The sequence below is a fragment of the Cydia strobilella genome, chromosome 5 (genome assembly GCF_947568885.1).
Source record: "Cydia strobilella chromosome 5, ilCydStro3.1, whole genome shotgun sequence".
Lineage (NCBI taxonomy): Eukaryota > Metazoa > Arthropoda > Insecta > Lepidoptera > Tortricidae > Cydia > Cydia strobilella.
In genome coordinates this window covers 2,225,652-2,248,821 of record NC_086045.1, presented here as the reverse complement: position 1 = coordinate 2,248,821, position 23,170 = coordinate 2,225,652, and the positions used below count along the sequence as shown (strand labels likewise).

Here is a 23,170-nt window from a genome sequence, read left to right as displayed (position 1 = left end):
TTAGCCGTTTGGTACACGTATATACTAGTCAAAACAAAAATTTTGACCCGCAGTTCCTAAAAAAAATTCCCTTAGGAGGGGAGTGCTGAAACCTTTTTTTGTATAAAAAAAAACTTTTTTTTTAAACCTATCGTATACTTCTCATCTATCATACGAAAGGGCTTTTTGAAGCGATTCTGAAAATATACCACATCATTGCATTTTAGCCATTTTTAGGGTTCCGTAGCCAAATGGCAAAAAACGGAACCCTTATGGATTCGTCATGTCTGTCTGTCTGTCGTCCGTCCGTATGTCACAGCCACTTCTTTCCGAAACTATAAGAACTGTTGAAACTTGGTAAGTAGATGTATTCTGTGAACCGCATTAAGATTTTCACTCAAAAATAGGAAAAAAAAAATTTAGGGGTTCCCCATACTTAGAACTGAAACCCAAAAATTTTTTTTTTTTCATCAAACCCATACGACCGTGTGTGGTATCTATGGATAGGTCTTCAAAAATGATATTGAGGTTTCTCATATATTTTTTTTCTAAACTGAATAGTTTGCGCGAGACCGAGAGACACTTCCAAAGTGGTAAAATGTGTAACCCCCCCTCTAACTTCTAAAATAAGAGAATGATAAAACTGAAAAAATATATGATGTACATTACCTTGCCAACTTTTACCGAGAACTGGTTTGAACGAGATCTAGTTAGTAGTTTTTTTTTAATACGTTATAAATCGTAAACCGCAATTTACCTTTCACTCACGTTTCACATAAAAATACATTGTTTAAATTGTGTAATGTACGGAACCCTCGGCGCCCGATTCCGATTCGCACTTGGCCGGTTTTTTTCTTAAATTGAAAGAAAAAGAATTTTCAAAACATTCCAAGTTTGGGCTCCTCCAGATACGATATGGCTGATTTTTTTTGTACAAATGATACGTGATATCCTCATATGTAACCCCAAAAAAGCAATAAAAAATTTATTTAGTTTTTTTTTTTCAATACAAAGTGACACAGTTCTACTTAACCCTTTAACTTGACCCCAAACTTGGTGTGTTTTGAAAATTCTATTTGTTTTAATTTACAAAAAAATTGCTAAAATGTAATGATGTGGTATAATTTTAGAATCGCCTCAAAAAGCCCTTTCGTATGATACCACACACGATAGGTTTTTGGAAAAAAAATATTTTTTTTTTTCATACAAAAAAAATGTTTCAGCATACCCCTCCTAAGGGATTTTTTTTAGAAACTGCGGGTCAAAAATTTTGTTTTGACCTCTTAGTATGCGTGTGCCAAACGGCTAACCTGTACATCGATTTGCGGTTTTTCTTTGAAATTGGGCTTGTACGGCTGCCACTAATAGAGATACTAACTCCTAAAAATACGTATGATACCTCATTGGATTCAGAATGATGTCTAGAAAAATGTATTCGAAGCGTTTATTCCCACATAAAAAAAGTTCAAAGCTATTAACAAAAAACGGCCAAGTGCGAGTCGGTTCCGTACCATTATACGCAAAAAACGGCAAAAAATCCCGTTTGTTGTTTGGGAGCCCCACTTAAAAAAATATTTTATTCTGTTTTTAGTATTTGTTGTTATAGCGGCAACAGAAATACATCATCCGTAAATATTGCAACTTTTTAGCTATCACGGTTCACGAGATACAGCCTGGTGACAGACGGACAGGCAGATTGACAGACAGATAGACAGATATTATTTTAAAAGTATTAAATATTCTTTTAAAAATTAGGAAATAATATGGTGTATTTAAAACATATCATGGAATATACTACGGTTATAAATTGATATTATGTAAAGTAATTTTTTCAACAAGTTAGGCAATTATTAAGTAACCACATTTCTTTCGAACTTTCGTCTTTGTTGTAAATTAAAAAAAAAAGGAAATAATTGGCGTAAAAAGTATTTCGCCTCGTGGAGCCCCTTTCATGAGATCACGTCACAAAAGTTTTAATAAAATTAATACTTTGTTTAAAATAAATTTTTGAATAATACTGAAAATTGTAAAATATAAAGCAATATAATAATACGTACTTAGAACTGATACTTTTCTAAATAAAGAATGAATAAACTAAATTGTGTAATTAATTTTTAGTGCAAATCACCACAATTTGCTTCTAAAGAGCAAATCTGTGACCAAAAATTATATATAGTTTTAATTTTTCGTTCGTATATTCAGATTTGTGTATGAAAATGTGAAACTATTATTTCTAAAATAAATTATTCGTCCCTAATTTACACAAAATTTATACCAAATTTGATCTCATATCAAGAGATAGGTAGAAATAGAGGCAAACTGAACCGCAGAAGCCGACTTTTCCCCTCCCTTTTTGGGGTTAGCCAGGACTTAATCTCGTAGCTAGTGCGTCAGCTCAGCTTTGTATGAACCAAGGAATAATAAATAGTGTTAAACGATATCCCCTGAGGCCAAAGTGCATACTCACTTTACTTACTTCGCCTACTAAGAGGCAAATCGCGACTTTGTTATGGTTTATCGATAACTTATCACATCACTAGATTATCGACTTTCAATGTCGACTATTGCCCATCACTTTTCTGTCCGTGTACGTATTTAGAAACTTGACCCCGCCCCTAAAATTAGTGCGATAAGGACAACTGCAGCTTAGGCGAAAAATCCTGCGTAAAAATCTCAAAAATCGAGGTTTCGTACTCGACTGTTTCCTCCTCCAAAACTTAAGCAATCGTAACCAAACTTGGAAATCTAAATGATTATGAAATTGTCTGTGTCGGACTGTTTTGATTTTTTGGCTAATTGATACCAGTTTTGAATACCACGCCTCTCATTGCGGCATAGTCAGTGAGGCCATTTTTGGCCATGTTTGAAGGGCTCTAGCGCCTTAAAAAACAAAAATATCAAAAAAAGCAAAACACACCGACACAGATATTGACAATATTAATCTGTGTTGAAAAAATCATTCCTCTAGCTTCAAAAACCAGGGAGGAAACAGTCGAGTACGTTTGTATGGAGAAATGACCACTCCTGTTGGCTCTTAAGAGCCAACAGGAGCCGAGACCAAACTCAATTTTGAGATTTCAAAGAGAATATCGTCGTCGCGCTGACGGGGGCGGTACCGCGTACCGAGGGACTATCCCAGTGTGTGTGGTGCACGCACACCGACGCGCACGTTATTTGCGCTCCTCGCCGGCCTCACGCCGCTCGCGTTTTTAGTAACTAAATTCAATATCCTTCTACAACCTGCAATCTAATTAACATTTCGAGTTACAGAATAGTAAAAAAACATAACATAACATGGACATACAAGAAAATATTGTTGTATAAAAACATACAAGATAACGGCTGTTAAATTAATCCAATTAAATATTTTTAAATATGATAAACAAAAATAATAAATTATAGTCGTGAGTATTTTAAAAGTAAAACTCCCTTATACCTTGATTTTAAACAAAGTATTTTACTTATAACTTACTTGGTTCGTATGAATTAGTGACATACCTAATTAAAAAAGAAAGCTATAACTCCCGCGGGAAGAATATAGGCCTTTTCCCTTCAGTACACCTGCATGAAATAAGATCTTTTCGAGCAAGCGTCTTGAAAAACAAATTTGCCGCTCTCCGGCTCCGTTGAATAGAAAAAAAGAAAGCCTCAGGTTAGATAAAATTATCATAATAAAGAAACATGTGACATGTGATATTTCTTACTTTGATGTAATTATACAGTTTTATTGATGGTCCGTTTTTTTATTTATGTGTCAGATTTTGATAAAAATAGGTATAAATTGAAGAGCTCCTAATTCTGATCGGAATAAATATGAAACCCAATAAATAAATAAATAATAATAAATATTAAATCAATATTATAGGACATTCTTACACAGATTGACTAAGTCCCACGGTAAGCCCAAGGAGGCTTGTGTTATGGGTACTCAGACAACGATATACATAATATATAAATACTTAAATACAAATAGAAAACACCCATGACTCAGGAACAAATATCTGTGCTCATCATATCATATCATCGAACCCAGGACCATCGGCTTCACAGGCAGGGTCACTACCTCCTAGGCCAGACGACCGGTCGTCGCCCAATATTTTGGGACAATAGGTCTACAAAAGGTTCAAGGTGGTGAAAAAAATAGTGTAAGCTGTTCGCATAAAAAAACCGCAAATCGATGTACAGGTTAGCCGTTTGGTACACGTATATACTAGTCAAAACAAAAATTTTGACCCGCAGTTCCTAAAAAAAAATCCCTTAGGAGGGGAGTGCTGAAACCTTTTTTTGTATAAAAAAAACTTTTAAGAACTGTTGAAACTTGGTAAGTAGATGTATTCTGTGAACCGCATTAAGATTTTCACTCAAAAATAGAAAAAAAAAAATTTAGGGGTTCCCCATACTTAGAACTGAAACCCAAAAATTTTTTTTTCATCAAACCCATACGTGTGTGGTATCTATGGATAGGTCTTCAAAAATGATATTGAGGTTTCTCATATATTTTTTTTCTAAACTGAATAGTTTGCGCGAGACCGAGAGACACTTCCAAAGTGGTAAAATGTGTAACCCCCCCTCTAACTTCTAAAATAAGAGAATGATAAAACTGAAAAAATATATGATGTACATTACCTTGCCAACTTTTACCGAGAACTGGTTTGAACGAGATCTAGTTAGTAGTTTTTTTTTAATACGTTATAAATCGTAAACCGCAATTTACCTTTCACTCACGTTTCACATAAAAATACATTGTTTAAATTGTGTAATGTACGGAACCCTCGGCGCCCGATTCCGATTCGCACTTGGCCGGTTTTTTCTTAAATTGAAAGAAAAAGAATTTTCAAAACATACCAAGTTTGGGCTCCTCCAGATACGATATGGCTGATTTTTTTTTGTACAAATGATACGTGATATCCTCATATGTAACCCCAAAAAAGCAATAAAAAATTTATTTGGTTTTTGTTTTCAATACAAAGTGACACAGTTCTACTTAACCCTTTAACTTGACCCCAAACTTGGTGTGTTTTGAAAATTCTATTTGTTTTAATTTACAAAAAAATGGCTAAAATGTAATGATGTGGTATAATTTTAGAATCGCCTCAAAAAGCCCTTTCGTATGATACCACACACGATAGGTTTTTGGAAAAAAAATATGTTTTTTTTTCATACAAAAAAAATGTTTCAGCATACCCCTCCTAAGGGATTTTTTTTAGAAACTGCGGGTCAAAAATTTTGTTTTGACCTCTTAGTATGCGTGTGCCAAACGGCTAACCTGTACATCGATTTGCGGGTTTTCTTTGAAATTGGGCTTGTACGGCTGCCACTAATAGAGATACTAACTCCTAAAAATACGTATGATACCTCATTGGATTCAGAATGATGTCTAGAAAAATGTATTCGAAGCGTTTATTCCCACATAAAAAAAGTTCAAAGCTATTAACAAAAAACGGCCAAGTGCGAGTCGGTTCCGTACCATTACGCAAAAAACGGCAAAAAATCCCGTTTGTTGTTTGGGAGCCCCACTTAAAAAAATATTTTATTCTGTTTTTAGTATTTGTTGTTATAAGGGCAACAGAAATACATCATCCGTAAATATTGCAACTTTTTAGCTATCACGGTTCACGAGATACAGCCTGGTGACAGACGGACAGGCAGATTGACAGACAGACAGACAGATATTATTTTAAAGGTATTAAATATTCTTTTAAAAATTAGGAAATAATATGGTGTATTTAAAACATATCATGGAATATACTACGGTTATAAATTGATATTATGTAAAGTAATTTTTTCAACAAGTTAGGCAATTATTAAGTAACCACATTTTTTTCGAACTTTCGTCTTTGTTGTAAATTAAAAAAAAAATAATAATTGGCGTAAAAAGTATTTCGCCTCGTGGAGCCCCTTTCATGAGATCACGTCACAAAAGTTTTAATAAAATTAATACTTTGTTTAAAATAAATTTTTGAATAATAGTGAAAATTGTAAAATATAAAGCAATATAATAATACGTACTTAGAACTGATACTTTTCTAAATAAAGAATGAATAAACTAAATTGTGTAATTAATTTTTAGTGCAAATCACCACAATTTGCTTCTAAAGAGCAAATCTGTGACCAAAAATTATATATAGTTTTAATTTTTCGTTCGTATATTCAGATTTGTGTATGAAAATGTGAAACTATTATTTCTAAAATAAATTATTCGTCCCTAATTTACACAAAATTTATACCAAATTTAATCTCATATCAAGAGATAGGTAGAAATAGAGGCAAACTGGACCGCAGAAGCCGACTTTTCCCCTCCCTTTTTGGGGGGTAGCCAGGACTTAATCTCGTAGCTAGTGCGTCAGCTCAGCTTTGTATGAACCAAGGAATAATAAATAGTGTTAAACGATATCCCCTGAGGCCAAAGTGCATACTCACTTTACTTACTTCGCCTACTAAGAGGCAAATCGCGACTTTGTTATGGTTTATCGATAACTTATCACATCACTAGATTATCCACTTTCAATGTCGACTATTGCCCATCACTTTTCTGTCCGTGTACGTATTTAGAAACTTGACCCCGCCCCTAAAATTAGTGCGATAAGGACAACTGCAGCTTAGGCGAAAAATCCTGCGTAAAAATCTCAAAAATCGAGGTTTCGTACTCGACTGTTTCCTCCTCCAAAACTTAAGCAATCGTAACCAAATTTGGAAATCTAAATGATTATGAAATTGTCTGTGTCGGACTGTTTTGATTTTTTGGCTAATTGATACCAGTTTTGAATACCACGCCTCTCATTGCGGCATAGTCAGTGAGGCCATTTTTGGCCATGTTTGAAGGGCTCTAGCGCCTTAAAAAACAAAAATATCAAAAAAAGCAAAACACACCGACACAGATATTGACAATATTAATCTGTGTTGAAAAAATCATTCCTCTAGCTTCAAAAACCAGGGAGGAAACAGTCGAGTACGTTTGTATGGAGAAATGACCACTCCTGTTGGCTCTTAAAATTGAATTTAGCGCGGAGCAGGTACCAGGGCCTCATGAGTTACGAGGTGTCGTTGACCAACCCGCCGGGGGCGCCGGGCCCGGCGGCCGGCGCGCGTACGAGTATAAAAGGTATCGCGGGCTGCGGCAGCTCGCGTATCTTAGCTGTATACTTTTGGTTTCGGTTTGGTTTGGTGGTATGATTCTACTAGTTGAAAGTATTATTTTTCACCTCAGCAGCTCGAACAAGCCTACTTTCGTCACTCCCTGGAGTGAGGAAAGTGCGACTTTCCTCACTCCAGGGAGTGAAACAATGTAACTTTTTAATTTAGTGAAGACCATGAACTTCACACTTTTATTACATTTTTTATGGTATGGTACGGTACGGTACGGTCCGGTCCGGTCTCGTCTCGTATCGTATCTTATCCTATCGTACATATTATAATACTTTTTTTTCTGTTTATTCTGTGTAATTCGAAATACATTTTAACCTTTAATATGTTCTCACTACTGAGGTGAAAAATTATGTGTGCAACACAAGAGCAAAGTTATTTTACATCTCGTGTTTTTGAGTCCCTCGCTACGCTCAAGATTCTACCTTAGAATCACTCGCTTCGCTCGTGATTCAATTATAGCATCTTTCGCTTTCTCGGGACTTAACTCTCGCAAGGGAAATAAACACTCGCAAGAAAAACCAACTTTCCTCTCTTATTGCACAAATAACTATTTTTGTCTCGTAGAAAAAGTATTGTATACAATAGTGATATAATCAAGCTTTTCAATCTCGTACCTTAGTTAAGCAACTCAGCAAGCTTCGTTGCTTAAACACGGTACTCGACTGAAAAGCTCTCTATTAATCACGATTGTATAAAATACTATTTTACGTCAACTGTACAGAACAACCAAATTTTATCGAATTCTGACGAAAAAAAACTACAACAATAAAATGCGGTCCTTTTACTAAATGCGCTACTTTCGGATATTCAGAATAGAAACATTGTTCGCCTACGGCCTACTTGCACCACCCCACTAACCCGGGGTTAACCGGTTAAACCCAGGGTTTGTGGGATGGTCCAAGTGGCGCTAACTGTTCTAAGGCAGTAATGCCTGGTTGCTGTGACACACTTCTTAAACAATTTCATAAATACTTCCCGGTCCTTGAAGTTTGTAATGTAATTATTGAATACTCATGGACAAATTTAGAGGAACGCAAAAAAAGGTTTAATTATTAGATTACAGCACCTAAGGTAATTTCAAAATTAGTAATTAAACTTTTATTTCCATTGCTCTAAATTTGCTGTCCATGAGTATTAAAGAATGATTGTGAATTGATGAAAATAAACATAGCTAACAACATGTAGGTATATATATAAGGTTTGGAAGGTTGGAAGGCTTTGGTCGGCTTTATCCTCCACGGTGATTGGATGATTGGAGTTAAACTGAGAGACAGAATCAGAAACAAGTTTATCAGATCTAAAACACGTGTAGAAGATATAACCATTAAAGTTAAAACACTCAAATGGAGCTGGACAGGACATACGATCAGGGGCAAAGAGAAATGAAGCAAGATAATTATATGGTGGTTCCTAGATAGAATAAGAAAACAAGGACCACCAAAAATGAGATGGGAAGACGAAATTGTACAATTCGCAGGGAGACATTGGACCAGACTGGCGAGAGACAGGGAAAAATGGAAAGGGATGGAAGAGGCCTTTGCCAAACGGCATACAGACCAAACCGATGTTCTCCGAAACAGTAAAAATGTTAAATTATATATTTCGATGTATAAGTTGTGTACAATAATTAAGCTCTTAAATTGTAAAATTGTCTGAATAAAAGGCTTATATTATTATAGGTATATAAAAAGGGTTCTTAAAACGAAGATCAGAGTTGCAAAACAAGATGTAGCCAAGTCTTTTAATTCTTATTCTTATTTTTTCTTTATTGTTCTATGGACTTTTGTCTGAATTAAAGTGATTTTATTTTTTATTTATTTTATAACAGACCGAAGCCCGATTCAGATTCAACTTGTTATGGTTTTGAACTGGTTTTGACACGACCTTGAACATTGTCTCGGTGATTGGCGTGCATCTCATGCATGACTTTCACTTCATATCGCAGGCATCAATCAGCGTTTGCGACCCTCAAGGTCGTATCAAAATAAGACCAAAACCGTAACAAATTGTTAAATATCAATTAAATATCGGGCTCCTAAAAGGAAAATTCGCGTACCTTGTCACAGTGACAATAGTATGAGGTCCCTAGCGACTTTCATATTGATTGTCATCGTGGCAAGGCAGGAAATGGTACGGAAGTTGAATTATTTGACTGTACAGTCGCCATCATATATATCTGAACACGCCTCTATTGTTACGGCGCTAGAGTGCGTGTTCAGATATTTTTGAGCACCTCGGCCGCTCCGATATATCTGATGGCGACTGTACAATACTGCAATAAAAACTTGTTTTCGTTTAAAATTAAAGGTAAAGATAGTTTATTATTCAAGTAGGCATATTAGTCATACTTGATATGGCTATTTCTTGCCCGGATGCTGCACTTCATGATAAAAGCAAACCGCTTTGCACAGTGATAGACGGGATCAAACTGGGTGATATGACCTGCAGCAGCGCAAGTTTCACCCCTTAGGAACAGAGATGGCGCCACTTCTTTAAAAAATATTTCAAAAAATTCTACAAGCTAAACCAATGAACCGATTTAAATGTTTAATATCTCAAATGAAAGCTTATTATATACGTTACTTTTTAAAAAATACTCAAAAAATATATACTGAATACTTTTGACAAAAAACGGCATCTTAAGTTTTTTTTTTCTCGATTGATAGTTTTTACTTGATTTCTCAAAAAAAATGTATGGAACATGAATAGTTTAATACATGTGCATATTACTGAATAAACAACAAGTATTATACAAAAAACTCGACACCGATACCTCTCATACTTTACGAAATATGAAAGTTTGAATGTGAGTGTAAATTTCTTCAAAATATATTTCAAAAAATTCTACAAGCTAAACTATTTGACCGATTTCAATGTTTAATATCTAAAATAAAAGCTCATTATATACATGTCTTATAAAAATTATTAAAAAAACATATACTGAATACTTTTGGCAAAAAACGGCATCTTAAGTTTTTTTTCTTACTCGATTGATAGTTTTTACTTGATTTCTTAAAAAAAAATATGGAACATGAATAGTTTAATACATGTATATATTACTGAATAAATAACAAGTATTATAAAAAAACCCGACACCGATACCTTTTATTCTTCACGAAATATTTAAGTTCAATTATGCACGCTCTTACAAATAAATTTATTTAAAAGAAATCTTCAACCGCAGTAAGTGCACTGATTTTAATATGAAATGTGTCATATGAAAAGAAATCACCCAATTTATTTAATAAATAAAAAATAAATAAATAAAAACTGAATAAAGTTTTTTCCTGGTGCTGAATTACAAAAAAATATAACAAAATAGAAATTATTTTTATATAAAGTGACTACATTTGTAAACAAAAAACTTAAATGTCCTCTTCGGTAGATGTAGAACTGAAAAAGAAAAGTCGTTTTGAAGCACTCGTACCATTTCAATACTACAAAATCACCGATCATACATGAACTGGTTGCTGTAGATTACTGTTGAATTATATTTGTTCCTAGCTGATTTTGTGCCAGACCTATAATCAGTGGTCAGCATGATTTACACTGGGCTGTGCATGGTAAGCTGACACGACGACACCCACAACGCATAGTTTCGCAGCCAGATTTGCAGCCACAATGGTCCAAGAGGCTTCATTGCGACCAAATCGCTGTAACTGCCGACCATTCTGGAGTCCAACTCTCTATTTCCTTAGTCCATCCCCAAGAAGATGGTCATGGTATGGAAACTTCTGGTTTCAGAGCGTTTCCCCATATATGGCCCGCTTGGTAAGCTGCTCGAAGTGCATGATGAAGGTGGCAGGGTAGGCAGGTTCCAATTTCTCGGCCAAATCATCTGCTTTGAAATTGGCCGAGAAATTTGTTCCCTGAACGAAGCCCTCCATTGACTGACAACGAAGGTGGACAGATTTGGTTTTCGTACTGGAAGAATTCGTTCAGATCAAGCTGCCTTTCTCTGGCCACTATAAAAAGACGGGAATATAGGAGTACGTCAACTTTTAAGTTTTTGATTTTGTCAGTTGTTAGGTGTGTACCTACATATTTTAATTTTAGTATAAAGTAACCCTAGATTTGTGTTATTGTTTTGCTATAGTTACAATTTCAAAAAACAAGCTTGTGACAAGCCTGCCACCTACATCAGCTGCTCTCTTTAAACATGCACTTCGAGCAGCTTACCAAGCAGGCCATATATGGGGAAACGCTCCTCTGGAACCAGAAGTTTCCATACCATGTACATCTTCTTAGGCATGGACTAAGGAAAAAGAGAGTTGAACTGCAGAATAGTCGGCAGTTACAGCGATTTGGTCGCAATTAAGCCTCCAAGCCTCCAAATCTGGCTGCGAAACTATGCGTTGTGGGTGTAGACTGTCGTCGCGTCAGCTTACCATGCACAGCCCAGTGTAAATCATGCAAAGGTGGCTGTACAAATCAAAATTAAGTTAATGTAATTTTCAATCCAGGGTTATTTTGCATGCTGAGTTGCTGACCACTGATTATAGGTTTGGCACAAAATTATAGGTTTAATGGTAATCAGCTAGGCACAAAAATAATTCAACAGTAATCTACAGCAACCAGTTCATGTATGATCGGTGATTTTGTAGTATTGGAATGGTACGAGTCCTTCAAAACGACTTTTCTTTTTCAGTTCTACATCTACCGGTCAACCCGAAGAGGACATTTAAGTTTTTTGTTTACGAATGTAGTCACTTTTAATAATAGTTATTTGTTATACAAGGGTGCAAAGTTGTATTTAACACACGAGAATTAAAATACATTTGCACCCGTGTGTAACACAAAACTTTTCCCCTCACTATAGCGAGGAAAGTGCAACATCCACAGGCGTTAGATCATCTTCATCGACTGGAATCACTCATTTTTTTACGATATTATAACAAAAAACTCTGGAAATTCTGTACTTTTACGTGAGAAGTTTTTAAGTAAAATTTTTGTTGACAATGTTGACATTTCTGACGTATGAAATGTCAATGATGCGTTTTGAAATTGCATCGACTTAACTTGTGCGTTCAGAATTATATTTAACATAATTATATATAACATATTTTAAGGTTTATGACTTAAAATCATTAAATAAAGCTAAATCTGGTATTTTTTATTAAATTCTCAAACCATTTATTTAATGATAATTAATATCGAACGAACCATTATTATGAGCGTTTTACGTTTTGTTATCTGTCAAACTACTTAAACACGCTCCATCCAAGGTCAAATTACTTTCCCCACTAGTGGATAAAATGCGTTTTTCCCCGCTTGTTTTAAAGGATAAAAGACGGCTTTCCGAGCTAGTGAGGGGAAAAAATAACTTCTATTTTGTTATTTTTTTTTGTAATTCAGCACCAGGAAAAAAACTTTATTCAGGTTTTATTTATTTATTTTTTATTTATTAAACTAAATTGGGTGATTTCTTTTCATATGACACATTTCATATTAAAATCCGTGCACTTACTGCGGTTGAAGATTTCTTTTAAATAAATTTATTTATAAGAGCGTGCATAATTGAACTTAAATATTTCGTGAAGAATAAAAGGTACCGGTGTCGGGTTATTTTAATAATACTTGTTATTTATTCAGTAATATATACATGTATTAAACTATTCATGTTCCATATATTTTTTTAAGAAATCAAGTAAAACTATCAATCGAGTAAGAAAAAAAAACTTAAGATGCCGTTTTTTGCCAAAAGTGTTCAGTATATGTTTTTTGAGTATTTTTTTATAAGTAATGTATATAATGAGCTTTTATTTTAGATATTAAATATTTAAATCGGTTAATTGGTTTAGTTTGTAGAATTTTTTGAAATATTTTTGAAAGACGTGGCGCCATCTCTGTTCCTAAGGGGTGAAACTGCCGCTGCTGCGGGTCAAATCGCTCAATTTGGTCCCTACTATCACTGTGCAAAGCGGCTTGCTTTTATCATGAAGTGCAGCATTTTGTTCATAACAAGTATGACTATATTATAATGCGCTTATTATTGTGTCAAAATACGAGTGTCAATGCATGCCCATGATTTAACCTGTTTAACCTTTCATACTCGTATGTGTGTGGTGGGTAAAATTCGTGGGATGTATGTATAGTCTCGCGTTCTGCCCAATGTGATTTTTAAAGGACCTATTCCAGTTTGAGCAAGTTATGAATAAAAACCGGCCAAGTGCGAGTCGGACTCGCGCACCGAGTGTTCCGTGCTGTTTAGTATTTGTTGTTATAGCGGCAACAGAAATACATCAATGTCAACTGTCTAGCTATCACGGTTCATGAGATACAGCCTGGTGACAGACAGACAGACGGACAGGGGGACAGCGGAGTCTTAGTAATAGGGTCCCGTTTTTACCCTTTGGGTGCAGAACCCTAAAAAGCCTGGATACAATTTTTTTTCACTTAAAACGTGAAACATAGGAAAATTTGTTTGGTTTAACACTCTCAGCGCCACGTGGGCCGCCGGCGGCCCACAAATTTTCGAGTACAGTAGGCCAGTATGATTTTTGAGTAACTTTATCAGCGGGCCACGTCGTCCGCCGGCGGCCCACAAGCATACGAGTGCAGCAGGCCACTATATTTTTTTAAAGATTTTACGGGCAGGCCACATGGTACGCCGGCGGCCCACAAAAGTTCCAGTGCCGCAGGCCACTATGATTTTTCATCAGTTTTAATTTGCTTTATCAGCAGGCCATGTGGGCGGCCAGCGGGCCAAAGTGTAAACTTTACCGGCAGGCCACGTGGTACGCAATGATCCCACAAAAATTTAATTACCATATTTTCATCTTGCGACTCCTCTTTTCGTATAATGCAGATGCAAAATAGGCATACGCGTGGTACGGCGTCAAAAATAGGTAACTTTCCTTCTGTTTTGAAATAATGCAATTTTATTTGTGTCACTTAAGGGAACACCCAAGTATTACGAAAAATGTTTTTCCGATTTTTATAACCACGATTTTCATAATCACGATTTTTTTATAAGTCCGAAATATCAAAACTACGATTTTTAAAAACACGATGGAATAAAATCACGAATGTGCTATTTCCGAAAACTTAAAATACGATTGTCATTTGACCGAAAGCTTAAAGTTCCGATTTTACACTTTTCCGAAAAGATTTTTTCCGAATTCTTAAATTCCGAACTCATGCCCACAAGCTGACTACTGGGTAGTTACTTATTTCAATCAAATAAAGTCATAATAATGTAAATATTTAAAGGTGCTTGGCTTAACGACTTAGATTTCATTCGAAAATAATAAAAAGTTCTGATTCCTATGGTCAGCCTCCCCCGGCTGACTTCTGGGTTTACGACCTTTTCAAAATTACTGCCATAAACCCAGTAGTCAACCAAAGGAGGCTGACTATTGGATTTCGTACAAAAAAGTAGTTCCCAATAGTCATCCGCCTTAAAAATGTTACTTTTATATGGATTTATATTTATTTTTTACTTTTTTCAGATAGAATAAGTATTAATCATGTGATGCAGTCCACATTATTTTAATAAGAAATCATAATTCGTCTGTTAACGACTTATCAAAATATCATGTGACACTCCAAAAAAAATGGCGCATATCACATGATCCTTCATGTCAGAAGACAGCACTTCTTTGAAGTAGTGTTGTGGTTTATGCTAGACAATTCTTTCAAAAATTAAACTATTACTAGTTTATCAATCTTTCTTTTAATAAACAACTTTTTATTTTTTTTATTTTTTTATCTATAATATCACCTACTTTTGACATGAAAAATAGAAAAGGTTTGATAATTACAGCCAAAAATAAGCAAGAAAGGCTGACCACTGGTGCATGGCTGAGCACTGGTGCCTTTACCCTATATCCACGCGGATTTACAGTGTTGGTTTACGCACGTGTTCGTCCAGGCGCGTGAAAAAATTTTGAATGCCGGGTTCAAAAAATTGGCCAATGGAAATTTTGGCGTGCTGTGTTAAAACTTTAACTTGTCAAGGACTAAAAATGTATTATGATTATGAGTTTCTGCTTTTGGTACGCCGGCGACCCACGTGGCCTGCGGGTAAAGTTGTTAAAAAATCATACTGGTCTGCTACAACAGAATCAATGTGGGCCGCCGGCGGCCTACTTGGCCTGCCGGTAAAGTTACTAAATATCACAGCGGCCTTCTGGACTCAATTTTTTTGGGGCGGCCGGCAACCCACATGGCCTGCCATAAAAACAAAATCGTTTGTTCTATGGCGCTGAGAGTATTAAATTTCTATGGCTTACACTCAGCATGGTGGGCAGGACGAGGATAAAGCTGAAAAAATCGTTTTTGAGAAAGAGGCCCATTACCAGTCCGCCGGACGATATCGGCCTGTGAGTTGTTCGGAACTGTCAACTTTTTGTTCTAACTGACAGGCCGATGTCGTCCGGCGGACTGGTTAATGGGTGGGCCCCATAAAAAGTCGGTTAGGATACTAATCATATACATTGTAGACAAGAGGTTAAATAAAAACCTTTCAATAAATATATTATTATTATTCACAACGGCGGGACTTAATTGACTTAATCGCGTAAAATAAGTTTTAAATTCCCCGCGTGGTCTCGGAGAAGACTGTCGTCGGAGGTAAATTGTGGTATTTTCTATAAAAAGTGACCTTATTGTCGATGGCGCTTACGCCATTATTATATTTTTAACGATGCTCCGATATAAATACAATGCCGCGCGACGCTGTGCGGCGTAAGCGCTATCGACAATAAGGTCCCTTTTAATAGAAAATGCCCCAATTTAAAACTTATTTTACAGTACATATGGTGCTATTTTACCGCACTAGTTCGATAATAAGCTCATTACGCAACTATGTCGAAAATTCAAAGGGCCATATGTACTGTAAAACGTTGTACGATACATGTGCGAATAGGTAATTCGGAACGCGTGTCGACTTAAAACACTCCCTTCGGTAGTGTTTTAATTTATCGCCACTCGTTGCGAATTTCCTATTTTTCGCACTTGTATCGTAATAATATTACGCGATTAAGTCCCGCCGTTGTGAATAATAATGAGTAAAAATCGTGAAAGTTTAAATAAGTATAATATTATTTTTTAACAAGCAGAAACGTCTGCGATCGATGCTATTAAGCTTAGAATAAATTTAAAAGTGGAAAAATTACTGCCTTGGGTGAGACTTGAACTCACGGCCTCTGGATCAAGAGGCCGTGAGTTCAAGTCTCACCCAAGGCAGTAATTTTTCCACTTTTAAATTTAAGTATAATATTGTTATGAATTTACATTGAATAACCGGCCAAGTGCGAGTCGGACTCGCGCACCGAGGGTTCCGTACTTTTTAGTATTTGTTTTTATAGCGGCAACAGAAATACATCATCTGAGAAAATTTCAACTCTCTAGCTATCACGGATCATGAGATACATCCTGGTGACAGACGGACAGACGGACAGCGGAGTCTTAGTAATATATAATAAATAATAATAATAAAAGAATTTTATTTCGGACATAAATCCATATTTGTTAGTTACATATTACATTAACTTATAAAATAGTGTTAGAAGAATTACAAAAATAATCTTAACCTACATACCTAAGTATAAATTAACCTATTTTACTGCAGTGTGGAGTTTTGTCCACTGCTGCAGCAGAGGGGAGTCCCACCTATCCAACAACGCCATCATGATACTGTTAGCGCTGCCCCGCCAGCGGCTAAGTAAAGAGGCGCACCGCCTCCGCATGATGGCCGCAAAGATCCCGGAGGCGCTACAGTGACGATGTAATAGGGTCCCGTTTTTACCCTTTGGGTACGGAACCCTAAAAAACCAGTAGCTTCACTAGAATACAGCAGTTGATTTAAAACTGTATACAACTGTCAGTCATTTAAGAGTAGGAAAAAACTACTTGGCTACATGCAATTCTTAACGCACACAGATAACCTCATGTTGTTGATAATGAAAATGTCACAGCAAAGTAAATTACAGGATATAATTTTTATGTTGCATTATTTATTGCTAGTTTAGTTTTTATTCTTGTTTCATTTGATTGTATTCTAAGTCCTATTGTATCGTGTTCAATAAAAACACTTTTTACACATACATACATAATTGTAATTAATGCTAAACTTAGTTAAAGGTGCCCACTGACTATCAGTCCGCCGGACGATGTCGGCCTGTCATTTGTTCGGAACTGTAAATTTTTTGTTCTAACTGACAGGCCGATATCGTCCGGCGAACTGATAGTCAGTGGGCCCCTTTAGAGTCCCCGGCAAGCTCGGTTCTCAATACAAACGTAATAACGCTCTCATTTTTAAACTACTAGCTAGATTGTTCTGAAACTTTTTACTTACAATAGGTTAAGGTATATCTAGGTCTGTAATTAGTTTATGTAGGTTCAGATACAATAGTTAAAAAATACAGCGAATTTAAATTGTTCATACAAAACTTGTTTTTACTATATTTCATTTATTTGATATACTAGAGCTATATAAACTAATTACAGACCTAGATATACTTTGACATTGTAGGTACACAGTTTCATTACAATGCAACACGTAGTTTTAAAATGAGAACGAAACTCCGTTTGTATAGGAAGGTGAAATTTAGCCGAGCTTGCCGGGGACTCTTAAGATAATCTCCAAAATATATAGAAATTGTAACTGAGTCATACTTAATGTCCGCGCGCCAATTCCGTGCATTTGGAGGTCGAGGAAGTGGGGGGGGGGTGTGCGCCGCGCCCGTACGTACAAAATGACACCACTGTCATGAGTCTCACATGACGCCCAACATTCCTAACATTCCTCAGCCGTGCACGGAATTCGCGCACGGACAGTGCATGAATAATAATATACAGGATGTAATAAAAATAGTGGGATCCGTTTAAAGGCATATTCGGTATCCTATTCTGGTTAGGAAAATATAGAAGATTTTTTTTGATAACAAAACTTTTTGACTTAGGGTGTTAATGTTAATACCTGTAGATGTTAAGAGGCCATCCCCTAGCCAGGGCCGCAGGAAGTTGTAGGATATTCCTTTGGTTATTATTTCTGTGCTTGATATCAGTTGCTGAAAAATATCAATTTTAAAATTAAAAAAACCACTCTCGATGGGCTTAGTCTAATTGTTGAATCACATACAAAAAAGCCTAACTAAACAGTGTTTAAGCATAGGTAATACATTAATAGTTATTTGTGTTACAAGGGGCCGTGGTAATATTGATACCCGAATTGACCCACGAGCGTAGCGAGAGAGAATATATGTAGGTAATTTTTCCATACAAACGTTCTCGACAACTCATATACCAATTTTTTTTTCTTTAAACCTATCGGGGAGCACATTGTATATTTAGTGTAGGTACCTATACAAATATGTGGTTTTTCTATAAAAAGGGACCTTATTGTCGGTGGCGTTTACGCCATTACAAACGATGCTACGATATAAATACAATGCCACGCGACGCTGTGCGGCGTAAGCGCCATCGACAATAAGGTCCCTTTTCATAGAAAATGCTCTATATACAAGCAAGCATAAGCAAGCAAGTTGGTCATGCTACCTCGCAACATTGCACCAGGTAGTTTATGGTATAAATTGCATACAATAGGACGTGATTAAGGTGCATTAATTATGTTGTCTCGATCGTTATGAAGGCAACCGAAAGTAATTATGTGAGCTTGTAAAACAAATAATAAAATCATTGTTAATGCAATGCAATAAATAGGCTAAATAACAAGTTTTTATGAATAGTAAACAAAGGCCTCAGGCTGGTTTCCTCCTGGCTTAAAGAGAACCTCCTCACTTTGAACATGGAGAAAAGACATGCGTTTCGCGAAATACCAAAATACCCAACCAATGTCAGATCTTAAATTAAGAATGCATATCTGTAATGAAAATGAATATTCTTCCTATTGTGATTGTACTCAACTTACAAATATGGCATCAATTACATACTGCTAACAGTCCACCATTGGACATAATTTAATTACCTATGTTACCTACATGTAAATATTAATTGTACCTATACTAACACACTATGTACCACGGTCTGCAATAAAACCAGGCAGGGTTAACCACTAATTTGGGGTTAAAAGGTTAAACCCGGAGCTAACAGTACAATTTAATTCTGTGTTAACTGTTAACTCCGAGTTAGTGGCCAACCCTGGATGGTGCAAGTGGCCCTAAGAGGCGCATCGCGCATCTGGCGCATTGGGATCATCCATTAATTACATCACAAGTTTAGGGGGAGGAAGGGGGTCAAGAAAATGTGACATGTTTTGACAAGGGGGAGGGGAGTTACAAACTTTGTGACGTCACTAACTTCATCAGTAACCTATTTTTTTTTAATTCGTTGTAAACTTAAATCACGAGTTTTTGGAACGATAATCGTTTTTATTAGTTAAATTTTCTTTCCTAATCGATTTTATGTTATAAAATAATATACAAATATTAGTAATAATATTAGTAATAATATACAAATATTAGTAATAATATTTGTCTATTCAAAAAATATTTTGAAAAAATATTAATAATACCTAATTCGAATTGTCTATTTAGTTAAAAACAAAATTGCCATAAATGTGACGTCACACCAGGAGGAGTTTGCCAAATGTGACCAATTGTGACAAGGGGGGTCAAACAACATAGAAATTCGTGTGACGTAATTAATATATGACCCCATTGAAACGCCTAATTGCTTTAACATTCATCATCAATAACAACAACTTGTCACTAGCACAAGTTCAGAGCCATAATAAACAGTATACAAGTAACAAAAAAAAGGGTGATTTTGGTTAATTATTATTGTCGTCACCTAACGAACTTATTTAAGTTAGTAAATCGCTCATAATTCCGTCTCACATTATTATTACAATCTATTTCCCGATTACATAGAAATAAAACATCAAACATTTATTCAGCAAATAGGCCACAGGGGCACTTTTACATGTCAATTTTTACAAACAATAAAATTAATCCAAAATTACAAAAAACAATTACATAAGTATAAATGTCAAATTACACAAGAAAAAGAAAACTAATAAAAACTATACAAATAACAGAAGTACTAAAATTGTTTAGAGATGTAAAAGTCTCTAGGTGTCAGAGATAAAATGTATATAATAATAAAAAAGATCATCAAATTATCCAGAGATGTAAAGGGTCTCCAAGACTTGAATTGTTATATAATTAATAAAAAGACAAGATATTAAATCAGACAAACAGACAAGAACCGAATGAAGTGCCACTCAAAAGTAAAGTTACACAGGTAAAATGAAGCCCGTGTAAGCTTAAACAGACCGGTCTCCACAAACAGCACCCGTTCACGAGTATGACGCTAACGATAATTTCAATGATATTCAGAATTAAGAGTGAAATAACGTTTGCGGAAAAAAATGGTAGGTTTAATATATACAACAATAAAATAAGTCATTCGTTTGCGTAATTTTTGTAACATAACGGAATCAATTAAAATGTGGATAAATAAAATTAAAATTCCATTAACGCTAACAGTTTAGGTACCTACTGATGTATTTACACTTACCTCGATGTATTTTGGGTGTGACAATACAATATATCTCTCTGACATGATGTATATGCGATAAGCATCTTTATATTGTACCGCCAAATCGGTTAGAATTCCCAAAAACTCTGCAATAAAAAATGGTGAAATGTACATAAACAAACCCTCTACACGATGGCCCAGCGTGGGCCAGTCTAAGGGACGCAGCTATGCGGTGGGATGAGATAGCAATATCACTTGCATAAACTCTAACGCATAAATGCGTCCCTTGGACTGGCCTACGCTGGGCCATCGTGTAGAGGAGCCATTATTTTTAATCACGTGTCTATCATCAATTTTTTTTTGTTAACGTAATTATTAATCACATTCAATTAAAGTCAAATATATTATGTTGAAATATTAGGTTAGGTTGTCAGTTTTATTATTTACATTTTTTGCCATTTATATTAAAGTTTTACATTTTACATCTATGAAAGGTACTAATAATAATGGGACGCAATTTAAAATTTATTTTTGGCAAATCAAGTAACACCATTAAACCTTTAATTATAGCTATATTTCGAGTTGTTAGTAAAACAATCTATATACCTAATTGAGTTCACATTGAAAATAGGAAATACCGATATTTTCTTCAATGGGGTAGTTGGCAATTTTTTTTAATGGTATCAGTCGAACAGGTTTGTTTTGAGGATCAAATGTCTGCATGGGACCCATCGTCTTAATTATATATAATTATTTTTTTAAATAGATGTATTGTTTTTTTCGAAATTTTGAGGTCTTGTATTTTTTTATCATTCCCATATATTAGAGTTTTGAATGATTCACGGTTAGTTTCACTAGACTTATATTGACCGGGATATAGACCGTGATTACCTTTTGTATTATTTGTGAGCTCCCGATATTTCGACGCAGTTACATGCATCATGTTCACGGGTGACTGAAGATAGCGGGTGGGTGTCAAAGTTGTGTAGACAGCGCTCTGTCTACACAACTTTGCGCGCCCAAAAATTCAACATGTGTCAACTACCCTATTTAAAATGATTTATTTTGGAACGTTGTAGGTATACGTAAATACCGTATTAAAAGCAGCGGTTATTATCTGGAGTTTAAAAATATAACCTAGGATATTAATTTATTTTCATTCCTCATGCTCTGAAAGGGTCATTGTTGTTCTAAAAGGTGTGCAGAAAATGATACGTGTCTGCATTTTACGTTTCAAGTACGATTTTTTTATTTTTTTACAATAAGCAATTGAAATTCGGGTTTAAATGAATTTGTTATAGAATTTCCATTCTGATATTTAACTCCCCACTCCATAAATAACAGTACTTTTGCCTAAATTGCTAATTAAAAGTACCCTCAAGACATACTATAAAAATGTACTTAGTCATGTTTTAAAAAAAAACAGATGGCTTTTTCTTTCCTCGTATTCGAAATGAAAAGTAGAGTGTTTAACTCGGGTGTAAGGCATCATTTTAGCCTTGGACTATTGGACAAACAACCTCGGCAGAATGAGCGCCTCATCCCTTGGTTAACAATCCACTATTTAACAATCATACTCCGGGGTTTTAGGTGCGGGATGTTTTTCACTAACGGAAACACTACCTATTTTTAATTATTTAATAAAAGTAGGTAGGTAGGTAGGTAAGTATTTAATAAAAAACAATCCCATTCTGGCAGCACAAACCCCGGTGTATGAGAAGAGATTGTAAAATCCTACTTGATTAAATGAAATTCTATTCTAATTCTATTATATTCTATGTTAATCCTACTCCTCATTGCTGAGGGTCGTGAAATCCCCGTGGAATCAGCTTCTCTTTGATGGTGTCCCGCCATTTGGTATCTTGAAGCGCGACGTGTCCAGGGTAATACGGACTTAATCTGCCCACCTTATATGTGTATGTTAATAATCCACATAAAATATAAAAATACAACTTACTATTAGAATCGCACAGGAACAAATTCCCATTCCCAACAACAGGATACGGAGTGGGTCCAGGGACATTATACTTCCTCACATCGGTAAGGAAGTAAATCCACGAAGCAACAACAAATAAAACGAGCGCGCACAACAACAGCAACAAAATCATTTTAAATGAACAGCGCAGCGTGCGCCCGGGAACAAGTGTGATGAGCAGCTGCCACTGTGCCAATGTTACCAGCGTGTTCCCCAGTTTCGGACGATGTGTTATCTGAAAAACCGGCCAAGTGCGAGTCGGACTCGCGCACTAAGGGTTTCGTACCATTACGCAAAAAACGGCAAATAAAACACGTTTGTTGTATGGGAGCCCCACTTAAATATTTATTTTATTCTGTTTTTAGTATTTGTTGTTATAGCGGCAACAGAAATATATCATCTATGAAAATTTCAACTGTCTAGCTATCACGGTTCATGAGATACAGCCTGGTGACAGACGGACGCACAGACAGACAGACAGCGGAATCTTAGTAATAGGGTCCCGTTTTTACTCTTTGGGTACGGAACCCTAAACAGGGCGGTCGTTATCACAATGGGACGAAAACAAACTTGGAACATTTTTATCATAATTTGTGTATCTGCGATCAATGCAAATGGTCAAAA

The 23,170-nt window shown here is 35.6% G+C and overlaps 1 protein-coding gene across 1 annotated transcript in view; it reads right to left on the bottom strand.

The window, feature by feature from the left end:
- The window catches only part of LOC134741310 (cytochrome P450 4d2-like), a 46,438-nt gene extending 23,719 nt beyond the window's left edge, over positions 1-22,719 (bottom strand). Inside the window, exons 1-3 of the mRNA XM_063674058.1 lie at positions 22,529-22,719; positions 20,611-20,717; positions 18,050-18,140 (exon numbers count right to left, since the gene is read on the bottom strand). Coding sequence (XP_063530128.1) covers positions 18,050-18,140; positions 20,611-20,717; positions 22,529-22,679 — 349 coding nt within the window. The 5' untranslated portion in view covers positions 22,680-22,719. The remainder of the gene's footprint in view (positions 1-18,049; positions 18,141-20,610; positions 20,718-22,528) is intronic.
- Positions 22,720-23,170: the final 451 nt, after the last annotated feature.